The 13924-nt window shown below is 45.5% G+C and overlaps 1 protein-coding gene across 3 annotated transcripts in view; it reads left to right on the top strand.

The window, feature by feature from the left end:
* Window positions 1-13924, top strand: part of THBS3 (thrombospondin 3) — a 246044-nt gene that overhangs the window by 178978 nt on the left and 53142 nt on the right. For all 3 annotated transcript variants that reach the window (XM_069218423.1, XM_069218425.1, XM_069218424.1), the window contains 2 exons: window positions 993-1111; window positions 4476-4528. In XM_069218423.1, the coding sequence (XP_069074524.1) occupies window positions 993-1111; window positions 4476-4528 (172 nt within the window). The remainder of the gene's footprint in view (window positions 1-992; window positions 1112-4475; window positions 4529-13924) is intronic.

Genomic DNA, 13924 nt, shown 5'->3' with positions numbered 1-13924 from the left:
TTGTAGCTGAATGCACCACCATTCCAGGAGGCTCTAGTAAAACTGTGACGGGGGAGGTGGGAGATTCATCGGGGTTCCTACAATGTAGGCCATTGTAAAGCTGCACAGATGGAATCTTCTTGGTTACAAGCAGAAGCTCTGAAAAAACGAAGCAGCACTTCGCTGTTTATTTTCAAAGTTTACACTGTAGGAAATTCACCCCCAGCATTTGGTTGAGCATGTTTGGTGAAATATTGGGCTGGTTTCCCCCAGTTTTCCGGGGTGCTCCTGGTTTCAGTCCAGCTCTGCAGGCGGTGGTAAGTTATACCCAGGCCCGCACACTCCGCAGAGTGCAGGAATTGACTGCGGACGGTCTGAGTCTTTGAAGCCCACTAGTGACAGCGTCTGGCACGTTCTACCTGCACCAAAATAAAGGCAAGAGGCTAGCAGTGTCTCATAATGTTTATCCATTTATAAGTATTCCGGATTTTTTGAAGTGCGAATAACATCAGGCTAATGTGGGAGCACTTTACAAAGATATGGTAATTGTAAACTTGCGCTTTACATTTACAATGGTCTTTCCAGTTTACATTTTGATATGTGGCCCGACATTAATACCCATATGATTAGAAAACAGAACAACATAGTGCAATGATGTCATATATTGTGTTGTAAGCAATATGATGTACTTATTGTAAAGCAACCAGCAAAGTAAAACTAGGAGATGGGGAGATGGACAGAGAGAAGAATGAAATAAATTAAGGGAGAGAAGAAAGAAGAAAAGGGAGCAGAAGTTCTCCTTTGATGAAATATAGGTGATTCTTCGAGCTGCTTTAGAAGGCTACAGTGCCTACAGAAAGTTACACATTGTGACAACACTTTGAGGCCCTTCTGATTGCCAATAGGAGATCATTTTACAACTTAGTTTGGATGAAACTATGCATCATAGAACCTCAAGACGTGTTGCCTGCAAGTGGCTCAGAATATATTGACCCAATTATCTTTTCATGTAGGTATCCCCAATGTATTAGACAACTGCCCGAAGGTGCCAAACCCTCTGCAGACGGATCGTGATTTTGACGGAGTGGGTGATGCCTGCGACAGCTGTCCCGAAGCCAGCAACCCGACACAGGTGAGAGAGCAGAATGGATTGAGACAGTGTTATACTTGTAAAAAAATAAAAAGTACGTTCCAGGACTCAAGGTATTTCACAGGAGTCCAAAGCTGCCTATGCCAGTGTCCGCTTTACCTACTAACAATTGCAAACAAGTCTGACATTTTGACATGTTTCCGGTGACCTCAATTGTAGGGATGGCCTGGAAGTGCTAGTTTTATCATTTATTAAAAAAATATACATATTAAATAGTTAAAGGCTCTATTTGTGCTCCGCTAATAAAATAGACTCGGAGCCCCATCTTGTGGAGGACTCTCATAAATACATGCTTGTGTTTAGAAATACTTCCAGTGCCGATCACCAGTACATACCTGCACAAATTAAGCACTGGCTTGAGTGATTATGAAATGCTACCTCTGCCTGAGATCTCCCTGCTCCCTCAGTTCCAAAACTCATCCAAAATTATTACTGATCACTTGGTGCCACTGTGAAATGGAGCCCTTATGCTCCCCTCCCCTTAACCCTTTACTCTACTCTGACTAACCACTGGGTGCCACTGGTATATACTCCTGCAAAGAAAGTCTCATGTCTTGCCAAAGGTCGCGAGGCCGCTATGGGCCTCTGCTCCACCAATGCATGCCTGCACTCAGCCTCAAAGACTCAGATCAAGAGTATGCAGTCACTGGATACTGCTCCAGGGTCTGTCTTCTCCTCTCTCACACTCATTACGATGTGTAGTGACTTGTTATTGGATGTCATTGTTGCAGCAGGACCAATCTGCTCTCTTCCCTCATGCAGTGTGTTTTGTGGCTTACTCCCAGGTATTCTGAAGCATGGTATATATCTGATGCCTCCAAGACCCCAACAATTGATTTCCACTGAGAAGCCACTGAGAGCTTTCTATATATATTGAAGAACATGCACTCTCTCTGCAGGTCCTCAGCCAATGTTACATTAAGACAAGTCGCTTAATGTCACTGATCAAGTTGTAGCTGTTCGATCTTTTCGCAAATCAGCCAGGACCATACCAAGTCTAGCCGACTGTGGTTGTTGTGGCGGTTGTTTGAATATACCTTCATATCACAGAGAGAGTGATTTGACGGAAGTATCCGCTCATACAGCTCTGCAATAAAATGTTTTACAATATTCTCCGTGTTATCGATAGATAGCCTCTGAACCTAGTCTCATTTGGCTTAACCATAAACTTCTGAAAATTAAAAGTCACATTTATGTACCTTTGCCTGCAGGCTGCAATAGACAATATTGTCTCTGCTAAGTTTAGATTACATCGCACATAAAACTTAATTGAAAATATCCAATTGTATATGTTGTGCACCATACCTATCTTAAGAACATTTCTAAATATCTAAAATTATTGGCAGAATTTGGAACTGAGAAACAGGAAATTAATAAAAGGACCTGTCAAGGATCACATATCTTTACCAAGTGATAAGACACGATTCAAAACCATGTTTTGTGGATGCCAGTGTTTTAAGGCTCCCAGACACAGTAGTTCCCAACTAAGAAGGGGCTTCTCAATAGCAGCCTCAGGATGTCGCACCTGCTGTGTGATATCATTTTAAGAGTAGAATTTGGATGGAGGTCTTTAGGAAAGTTTTAGAAAGATAGTCAACTAACAGACAGAAATAATAAACCCATTACACATTGAAGCCACAATGTAGAGCGGGTGCTGACTATTTATTATATTGTGGAATTTATACAGCACTGTATCATTCCCAAGAGCCCTCAAAGCCCTCCTATCCACATTGTGTTGGTAGTGCACATTCGTCAGAGAACTAGCATCGGTGCGAGTTGCAGGATTTGTCTACTGGAGGTGTCGAGCGAGCTGCGTAACGTTCAGAGAGGGGTTCCAAACATATGTTTATGTAAACGTCGCTGCACCTGAGCAAGATGTCTTGCGGGTGTCACAGAGCGTGTGAGAATAGACTCATTCTTGAGTACAGGTGCAAGTCACTTTTTTAGAAAGGAGCCCGTCATTATTCAGGCTCCTGGTTTTATGGCATTTATTTCTTTACATCGTTCTCTGTATTTAGCCATATTACATTTTGGCCATTTTTATTTGTGCTTATCCACATATATTTTTGGTTTTGCAGAAAAAACGAAGATTAAACTGGGCATTTCCAAAGTTTTTAGCCAACAGATACACACTCATACTTGAAGGCCTGACAGGTTTCAATTAAATGAAAATTGATAGATGATAGACGAATACAGTTGTATGAAGCACATATTATTAGTATCAACCTTGTGAACTTCTGCAGCTGTTTAAGCCTTATTAGAAAGGTTGTTCCCCTTTTTTCACTCCATTTCCTGTCAGTCCACTCAAGTATTGGTCTGACAGTCCTAACTGTCAAATTTAGAACACAAAAAAACGAATTTGCATTTTATCCATATTTAAATATGAATACAGACAGGGAAATAGATTGTTTTGTCTACATTTATCTGTAAAAATCAGTGTAAGCGGAACGATTTTGATCCTTAATCATGCTATTGATCCACCTTTGAGTGTGTGGCACCTGTTGACCCACATATGCTCTAGGAGGAGTCCACCCAGAAGCAACAATACCCCCTCGTGACAGTCAGTTGATTCCTGTTAATCCTCGTTTGCAATGGCTGGGTTTTGTGATTACAGGATTAAACTCCCATATTTCCCCTCCAGATGGGGATGAATCAGTCTTCTCTACATAAAGCTCAATGCAGCCCACCGGCCTAATGGTCGGCTGAGAAAGCAGGCAACCCTAGGTTTAATTCTGGCTGCTGCATTTAAGGGAAAAAATGTATGATTCTTAGCAAATCATTCAGTCTCTCGGTACCCAAGTTTCCATATATGGAAAATTGGTGAGTAAGTGATAAAGTGGCTTTCTTGTCTGCGCAGAGTTCAGCCAGAGACATCTTGACGCTAGGACTAAAGAAATTCCACAAGTCAAATATACAGCCCTGTCTGAGATAAGAAAATAAAAGATGCCAACTAACAGAAACGATGATGCCTAAGGACCTTTTGAAAGGCTGAATGGTTACCTATCTGACACCTAGGCATGAGAAGCAGATTTGAAATCCACTGAGTCAGAACATTAAAAGGCCCTGCCTCCCAGACTCCGGTTGGTAACTGGATAATCTCAGAATTAAATGCTTCTTAAGAATATATGGATGTGGCTTGTTTGTTTCTAACTAACTATTATGAGGCAGACTCGAGTACCCCATGAAGAATCTTACTGCCAATTCTGTACAGCACTTTCCTAGTCAGCCCTAGTGTGGGAGCAACTAGAGCCGCTGCATATCTGCATCTACCTTTTACATGGCATTGCGTGCTCCCCTGCAGCATCTGGTTCTCAGAAACTCCCTGACTCTCGCCTCTTTTCTCCAGACAGATGCTGATAGTGATTTGGTGGGAGACATGTGCGATACCAACGAAGACAGGTATGTTAGCATCTGTAAGCCTTGCTGCTCTGGAGTGCTGGTAAGTGGGATGTGAGGGTCTCTAATTGCAAATCCAGGGGAAACCCTCTCACTTCAGGCATGGTCTAGTTACCACTGAGGCAGACTCGGCTATGTGGCAAATGGAAAGGTTTCAGTGCTTGACATTTGATTTGACTGAGGCCCTCAACTGTTAGAGGAAACACGGGGCCTTTCCTACAAGATGATCTACTTCTGGTTTAGTAACTGCACTGAAATAGATCATTTTATTTGACCATCCCTGCTCTCCCTGTATTTCTATTTTTCGCTTATGTAACAGTGCCTTCACTTTGCTTTTTGCTTTTTTTTTTAGTTGTCACATTGACTTGCTGCTTGCCCTCTGCGCCCCCCTCATGCTTTCTCGCTCTCTACGTCCACCTCTCCTTATCTCTACTATTCAAAAACATATATATGTATATTCCAGTACAGTATTGTTACTTATTTGTTAATACACTGAGTACCATACGAACAGTGTACTATGCCACCAACATCATTCACAGGGCAGATGTGGTCCTGTCTGTACAATTCTAGGAAAGCATCAAATGGGGAGGCATATTGTCTGACTTCTTCATGAATACTTGTAGGGCTATCACCCACTCTCCCACAGAGCTGTGATTGTGCATTTTAGAAATTATTGTATGTAGGGGCGCTATCTCAGCTTAGACCCATTTTACCACTTCTTCCCTCCGAGCCATCACTGACGGTGCGCTTTGCAACTTCCAGTCCACTCCTGTGTTTTGCCGGCAACAATGCTAAGTCTGCAAATGTACTTTTATACTTCTTATACTGTGATTATGGCAGTGATCCCAACATGCATGCCTCGAGTGGGGAGGTGTTTGGGGTGGGCATGTAGGCACCACATCAGTCTGGGATATAACCCTCTCCTAGAATTCAGACAATTTGGTAAATTCCCATATCATATGGAACAAGCCAACATCAGATTCATGACATCTGGGGAGATCTCTATACAGTGTTGCAAATACTCTCTATAGTCTGTGTCCCAGTCAATAACCTTGATGTTCAAGTTTTGTCCCCAAACACGATTATTTTTATTCTTTTCATAAAAACAGAGATTACAAAGGGCTTCATTAAATCAAAACTTATATCATTCACATTCCCTTTTTGAGGCTAAAAATAACAGTCTCTCTTTTTAACTGAGCTCTGTTGCTTCTTTTGGTACATGAATTCCGAACATTACCTTAGGTCTTTTGCCTTCCAGTGACCACCCTCAGATGATGACTTGGGATGCCCATTAGGAGTTAGAAAGACGTGTGTACTCCGTATGGGATTAAATCAGTGATGTTTTTGAGCCATCACCTCAGGAGTGCCCGCTTGCATGCCTGACCTCCTCCTTGTGCCCAAAGTGTCCTTCAAGTAACAAAATATCTTAGGCAGCATTGCTCACAACTATGTGGGTTTTAATGAGCGATGGTATTTCCCTTTCACCATCGTTTCCACACACCTCCCCAATCATCAACTAGTCCATTGGCCAACCCACCATTCCCGTATAGCTTTCTACCAGCCATGATTTGCTTCAAGAACTGTGGCATCCGAGCACCAGCTGACTTTCTCCAGTGGGCAGCTTGGTCGATGTGGTATGTCAGGAGTAGCCCCTGGCTGTTAGCACTGGCCCACCTTCTTGGTCATTGTCCCCCGTAAACCTCAGGTCTCCAGTACCTCAGAATTTCTGCTTCTTTCCTTCGTAATCCATGAGGGCTTCTTGCACTTTCTTACATTCACCTCCTTTAGTCATCCTGCACCAACTCTCCTCCAACAGCTGTCCTCCTTCCTCTTCGTGCAATGTGCACTTCATGTTAACCCGGCCTCAATACATGACTGCAGGACTCTTCCGCTCATGTCACTTCTTGTGTCTTGCGGCCCAGCCACCTCGGATTGGTTCTTGGCTCCTTCATCTATTCACAGTCCAGTTGTGGTGAGGGATGTACAGTAGAGGTAGTGAAATGGTATTTGTTCAAATTTACTGTTTCTAGAAACTCGAGATACCTGGGTCATTTTTTCCCCATCTGCACCGCTAAGTTCCCTTCTCACATCTTCTTCACATCGTTTGCATTTTCCTGTCAGTAGTAGTTCCCAGCTCACTGTACAGTATTGATATCAGTCTGAGCCTGGCATTCCTTTTCTGGAGGGTTCGCATCACCTTGATCTTTGGCTGCTCTATGCCACCAGGGCCCCATAGTTTCCGAATCCTACTTGTCAGTGTAGTGTACATTAGGAATTGGCCCAGAGGAATACCATGTTCCACCTGATTGCTCTTTAACAATCAAAAGGCTGCTGAGGAATAAAAATCCCCCAATGTCTACAGATAACTGCTCTGAGGGGTATGCCTGTGGATAACTTTGGAGTATACAACTTTATTAAGCAGTGTAGGAGGTGGCTCTGGGGCACTTATTCACTCTTTTTAGGTCAAGCACGCAAGTGCTCTGGCTTGTTGTAATCTATCTGTGGGCTTTTAACCACACCCGCCACACGCCGATCACTATCACTCATTCATGGGCTTGCCTTTTCAAAAATGCATTGTCATCATTGGTAAATTCTTTACCTTACCGCCTTGGCCATTGACCCTGTTACATGGATAATTGCACGATTGCCAATATGTTTGACTGTGAGCAAACATCTTTTTCCTCCTTGTATCTCTCCTGTGGGCTCGTGCTCATGGTGGCCGTGGTGCTTTGAATCGGCTTGCTTATTCCAACTGTTTTACTTTTCATTTTCAGTTTCTATGCAAGAAAAGTCAAGTTAGGATTTACAGCGCTAATAGCTCATACACAGGCAAACGCAAGACCCATTGCATTGCAAATGCGTGTTAATATGAGGTATCAGACGAAGCACTATCAGTCTGGCAACTAATTTCGGAATGGGCTGATCTACTGGCAGTGAACTAGTGTTATGCCCCAAAAGTTGTCCAAGTGTGCTTCTGCACTGAGATATTTTGCCTTAAGTGTTAAGCGTTGTGAGCCCATTTAGCAACATGTTGCATCTGAGCTGAGATATTAGAACGTTTGTAGTAGTGCACACCTACATTTCTCTTTGGAAGTGAAAGCCTCAGTGTGTTTAATGAGAACTTACAGTTTCCATATTTCCCTGTTAGCACCAAGAGTAGAGAGAGTGTGTCCAGTCCTTCGGTAGCCTCAGAAACCTGTCAGTTCCATGTAGTCAGATATCAGGGTAGCATTTGGGTGGGGTCGGCAGAGTGTAAAGATTATAGTAATCTGGAAAGATGTAATTGATCTCTAATTGGGCATGCACTACTTTCACCCTTAGAGTTCTCACTGATGTCAGTTCAGGTTTCAGCTACTCCTCCACTGTCATTGAGGCGAGCAAAGCCCCAGCCTTATCTCCTGTTAAAAGAACTCGTCTTGAATGCCTTATGGTCAAAGCAACACCCGTGCATTTTGTTGTAAGTAATGATCTATTGTGTTTCCTACTTCACCACAAAAAGTCAGAAATCCCACCTATAGCTGTCACAATGGTATCATTCGAAGCTGATAGTTAGGTCAAGGGGACTATTATCATATGCTGTCTTGCAATTTCTCTGACGTGAACACAGCCTACAGTGTTACGTGTTTCGGTGCAGGTATACACTGGGTGCTGTGGGTTATTAAAAGGAGTATCTTCTTTGGTCAGGATGCTGTACCGTCCACACATCTCATACGTCCTAACATTCCAACATTTGTCAAAGCCCACAGTATATTCAGTGCCTGCCATGGAAGCTAATGGTGTCTGTAACATTTCATGGTTGACATCTATAACAGATTAAATCACCACCTCTTATTATGCTTGTAGGCCCATCTTTCAGTACATGATTAATATTACAATGCAGGAGGTCAGCCTGCAACACATCTCGGCATAAATGCATATCAGCCTGTCTAGTATTTCCTTCTTGGCTTCATTCACAACTGCTTTAAGTTCCCCTAGTGATCATGCGGTCTCCCCAAGTCTATCTCGGATCTTATGCTGGTCTGCTCAAATTAAGGTCACATCTAGTACTATCATGTCGATCTTTGATGAAAATGTCACCCTCGACTCTTGTATTGACACCAGGATTCAGCATAGCCAGCCCGAAAGCACTGCTGTTTCTTTAGCAGTGAATCTCGGGTCTTGAGTTTTCACTTGCTATTCCTTCAGTAGCAGTAGCAGCTTGTGATTGTGTCTAATATTGTCTTGCCATCATGTGCTTGCCCATGAGTCTGATGGTCTGGTGGTTTGTAGAAGACTTAACAGGTCAGTTACACCAAAATGTCAAGACGATTGCAGCTGTATTTCATATTGCCAGCGGGCAGAAGCACCATAAGTGGTTCGGTCTACCCATTCAGCAGTCAAGAGAGTGCAGTTCCCTGTAATTCCTCTGCACATTTATTCCATCAGTTTCCTTGCTCATGTCCCTGTTTTTACACAACTCCCACAATCCACCACTTTGCATGTAAGGTTCACTGCAGAAAGCTGGCAGGAGCATGAACTTGAACCTCAAAGTCCTCTCGCTATTCTGATGCTCCTCAGTGTCCATGGCAAACTGCAAGTAGGTTGAAACTACAAAAATTAGGAAAAGTGGACTACCTCCTAAATAAATACAAATCTGTTTCTCCAGTATTGGGGTATCTTTCATAGATTCACATGCTTGAATCATTCCCCGTCGTCGAAGTGGGAGTCCCACGGTACATAGAAAGCAATAAATAGAGAAAAACTCTTTTTTTTCTTTTTTTTTCCATTGATGTCAATAGGAAAAAACACATTCAATTGTAGAACCATCAGCCTCTTTATAAAGAGCCCAAAATTCAGCCAATCAGGCGTGACCACCCCTTTAGAACCCTCAGCACAGAGGCTCAGTCTCTCAGATTTTCTACCGCACGTCGTGTGTAAGGGAGTCTCCCTGAGCTCTGCTCAGTTTTCTATCTCTTCAAGAGAAAATCTTTAAAATGTTCACTTTTCCTCTTACTGTAGTATTTTTCCATCATGTCTACAGTAAGAAAAGGTTTATTTAGACCTTGTGGGACCTGTGGAAAATTAAGACTTCACTGTGAGGACCCTCACAAGGAATGTATCTACTGTCTACATTCAGAGCATAAGGTCAAGGACTGTAAGATCTGCAGGACCTTTCCCAACAAGACTCTGAGGGACAGAGAAGCCAGGCTCCTACTTTGGCTTCAGAAAAGAAAGGCCAGAGAAGCTCTTTCTGAGGAGGAAGAGAGTGACACTTCAGTGACCTCAAAGAAAAGGAAGAGGTCTGTGGAGAGCCTATCCCCCAAGAGCAGTAAGTCAGCTAAGAAGCTGCATGCATTTAAGGACAAGCCGGAGGAGCAACCTTCAACATCCAAGGTAACGTGTGGCAAGGTTCACTCAGAGCCATCCACACCTGCTTCTTCATCAAGGAAGCTCAAAAAGCCTTCAAGTTCACTGCCACCGTCGGCGTCCAGAAAATCTACACCGTCGACGAGCGCTTCGTCGACGGCAGGCCTTCCTTCGTCGACGACTACAGCGACGGCCAAGATAACTTCAGACAAATGGGTACTGGATATTGTCAACCGAGGGCATACACTAGAATTCAACCAACCTCCCCCTCATGTACCACCAAGAGGTCCCCCGCCAGCCCATCTCAACGAGCTTATGGATCAGATTGCTATTTTAATGAAGAAGGGAGCAATAGAGTTCGTACCAAGGAGCCAGAGGGGAGTAGGTTTTTACTCCCGCTTTTTCCTTATTTGGAAGAAGACAGGGGACTGGAGACCTATTTTAGATCTTCGTTCGCTCAACAAATACCTCAAGAAGCAGTCTTTTCGCATGATCTCCCTTCAAGACGTCCTGCGCCTAATCAATTGAGGGGACTTTATGACATCGTTAGATCTTCAGGACGCATATTTCCACATTCCCATTCACCCCAATCATCGGAAATTCTTACGATTCAGGGTTGCAGGCACTCACTACCAGTTCAGAGTGTTACCCTTTGGCCTCAGGTCGGCCCCAAGAGTATTCGCCAAGGTTTTGGCACCGGTGGCAGCCCACCTCAGACAACTAGGGATACAGGTGTTCCAGTATTTAGACGACTGGCTAATAAAGGCACGAACAACATTGAAGGCTCCCAGAGACACGGAAACATGTCTGTCTCTTTTCTGAGCTTTGGGCTTGACAGTCAATTACCCCAAGTCTCACCTAGATCCTACCCAGAACATCACCTTCCTAGGAGCTATCTTGGACACTGTCCAGGCAAAGCTTCTGCTTCACAGGACAGGCGAAAGAAACTTCGAGACTTAGCAGCACGTCTCAGTAAAAGAAAGTCCGCTTCAGTGCGGACTTACAAGTCTTTTCTGGGGATGCTTTTGTCTTGCATTCCATTGATAAACTGTCGTCTGCACATGAGGACACTTCAACAGCAGTTAGACAATCAATGGAAACAAATAGAAGGCTCTTTCGACGATGTAATCAGAATAACCCCATCAGCAAGACAGGCTTTCAAGTGGTGGAAGGATACTCCCCTCGTCTCAGAAGGTCTGTCATTTCTGAAGGACAAGACGATGCACATAATAACAACGGATGCATCCCTAGAGGGATGGGGTGCTCATTTGCAGGATCTTTCAGTGAGAGGGAAATGGTCCACTCAGGAATCGACTCTTCACATAAATGTATTGGAGTTAAGGGCGGTTGCTTTGGCACTCAAATCCTTCCTCACAAACATCAGGAATTCTTCAGTCTTGATAAGAACAGACAATACCACGGTCATGCATTACATCAACAAACAGGGAGGCACAAGATCTCGAGCATTATCACTAGAAACGCAGAAGCTGTGGCATTGGGTAATTCAACATCGAATTTCCATCAGAGCAGAACATCTCCCGGGGATCACCAACACCTGGGCAGATGCCCTAAGCAGGACTCGAACCAGCTGCCACGAGTGGGAACTCAATCAGTCCGTTCTCGTCCGTCTCTTTCGTCGTTGGGGCAAACCCAGTCTGGATCTGTACGCGACCAGAGACAACAAGAAATGCCAACACTTCGCAAGCTGGCGACCGCAGAAGGGATCAAAGGGGAATGCGTTTTTGATCAGATGGTCAGGGATTTATGCATACGCTTTTCCCCTGCTTCCACTCATCCCGAGACGTCTGCAAAAGATGAAGAGGGAACCATGCAGAGTTCTATTAATTGCTCCCAGATGGCCACGCCAGTTCTGGTTCACAGAACTTCTATTACTTTCGGAACAGCCTCACGTTCGTCTGAGGACAATACCGGACTTGTTAACAATGAACCAGGGTCAGGTTCGTCATCCCAACCCGACATCTCTTCGTTTATCAGCCTGGCTCCTGAATTCTATGAATTCAATGGACTAGATATCCCTCCAGAGTGCAGGGAGGTGCTTGCCTGTGCCAGGGCTCAGTCTACAAACCGGACATATAAGTTCAAGTGCAAGAGGTTTTGCTTATGGTGTTCAACTTCCAACGTTCATCCTCTAAGGTCCTCTCCTGAACAGATTCTGCCATATTTATTGCATTTGGCTAAATCCGGCCTTTCACATTCATCTATTAGAGTGCACCTGGCTGCCATATCCCGTTTCCGACGAACGTCTCAGTCACCTTCTTTATGGTCGTCCAGAATAATAAAACAATTTCTCAAGGGTTTGTTTAGGATGTTTCCGCCAATTCACCGTCCTTCACCGCAGTGGCATTTGAACATTGTGCTCTCCCAATTAATGAAACATCCGTTTGAACCCATCCATAAGGTGGACCTCAAATTCATTTCTTTTAAAACAGCCCTCCTTCTGATGGATACAACTACCTGTGGATTCCTCACCTCATGAATACTCCCATGGCGCCAGCATTCGACGGAAATCTTCTTACTAGTCTCTGCACGTCGACGAGGACGTCACTGTCTCCCACGCGACGCCGTCTGACGTCATACAGGCAATAAGAGGTCCTCGACGACGTGCAGACGTCAGTTCCCTTTTTTCCGTGCATTCGAAACGGTTATCTTCGAGGGAGCAACTGTTACTCTTGCGGTTACAGTGTATATCTTGCTGCGTACTCTTTCTCTGTGGAAATAATGTCGCAGAGAAAGTCTGGATTTAAGCCTTGTCGTGAGTGTGGAGGCAAGATGTCGGTGACGGATCCTCATTCCGATTGCCTTTGGTGTTTGAGCTCCGACCACGACGTCTCGACTTGTGATTCATGTCAGCACATGAATCCGAAGGCCCTTAAAGAACGTGAGGCGAAGCTGTTTATGGCCAAGTCAAAGGAGAAGCATCACAAGAAGTCTTCTCCAAGACATCGGCGTCATCGAGACTCCCGGCGCCGTAGAGAATCTCGGCGTCATTCAAGGGAGGCTCGTTCCAGGTCTCCGGATCGGCGCCGAAGGACATGGGAGGTCAGCCCCACGGTGACGCCGCATCCTTCGACGCCGTTGCCCTCTCCGGCGTCTCCAACTTCGCCTGGACAGGCGTCGGTGATTGAGGTATTGGAGCCTCAAGTGTTTTCTCCGGCGCAGACGCCGAGGCCTGCGTCGGGGTCGCCTCCGAGTCAGGCACCCCAGTATCCGGCTTTTCCCACCCCTGGAGCCGATAGTTCCGCATTCTTGAATGCGATGTATGCCATCTTCCAACAGATGGCTCCAGGGGGTGCTCCGGCTGGGCCTTTGGCCTTTTCTTTGGGTGATCCTGCGCCTCTTCGGCCGGCACCCTTTATGCCCTTTCTCCCGTTTGGGAACGTGGGCTCGGCGCCAGTGTCAGCGCCGGTGGCCGCTCCGGTGGCTTCGGAGGGATTGGCCCCAGGGATTTCCATCCCGTCGACGTCGAGATTTCGGCCTGTGACTCCGGTGGGTCCATCCGTTTCAACTGCTCTTCAGTCGGCGCCGAAGTTACCTGTGGCGCCGGATGCGGCGTCGGTGGCTTCGGAAGATCGGCGCCGATCTCCGACTTCGGCGGAGGTATTGTCGACTCCGCGGATTGAGCAACGACTGCATTCAAGGAGGCGTGCTCTCCGAGTACTAGAAGAGCAGGAGTACCAACGAGCCCTAGAGGAAGGAGAGCTAGAGGACTCGGGTGATGGGCTGCGTGGACTGGAGTCGGCCAGTGGGCTGGACACTTCCCCTGAGTGGGACCTTTCGTCCCCGGGGGAATATACTGAGGAAGCTGCTTCCTTTCATACAGTGGTACGGAAGGCAGCTAGTTTTTTGGACCTGCCTTTGCCGGTGGTGGAGGCGAAACAAAACCTTTTGACAGAGGTGTTGCATCCGGCCTCAGCCGCGGCGGAGCCTCTGTTACCTTTTAATGACGCTCTGCTGGATCCGGTTTTAGAGGTGTGGAAGAGGCCGGCATCTTCCCCAGCAGTTCACAGAGCCGTGGCCAGGAGGTATCGGACG

The sequence above is a fragment of the Pleurodeles waltl genome, chromosome 12, assembly GCF_031143425.1.
Source record: "Pleurodeles waltl isolate 20211129_DDA chromosome 12, aPleWal1.hap1.20221129, whole genome shotgun sequence".
Taxonomy (NCBI): domain Eukaryota; kingdom Metazoa; phylum Chordata; class Amphibia; order Caudata; family Salamandridae; genus Pleurodeles; species Pleurodeles waltl.
This window is presented reverse-complemented; position numbering and strand designations above follow the sequence as displayed.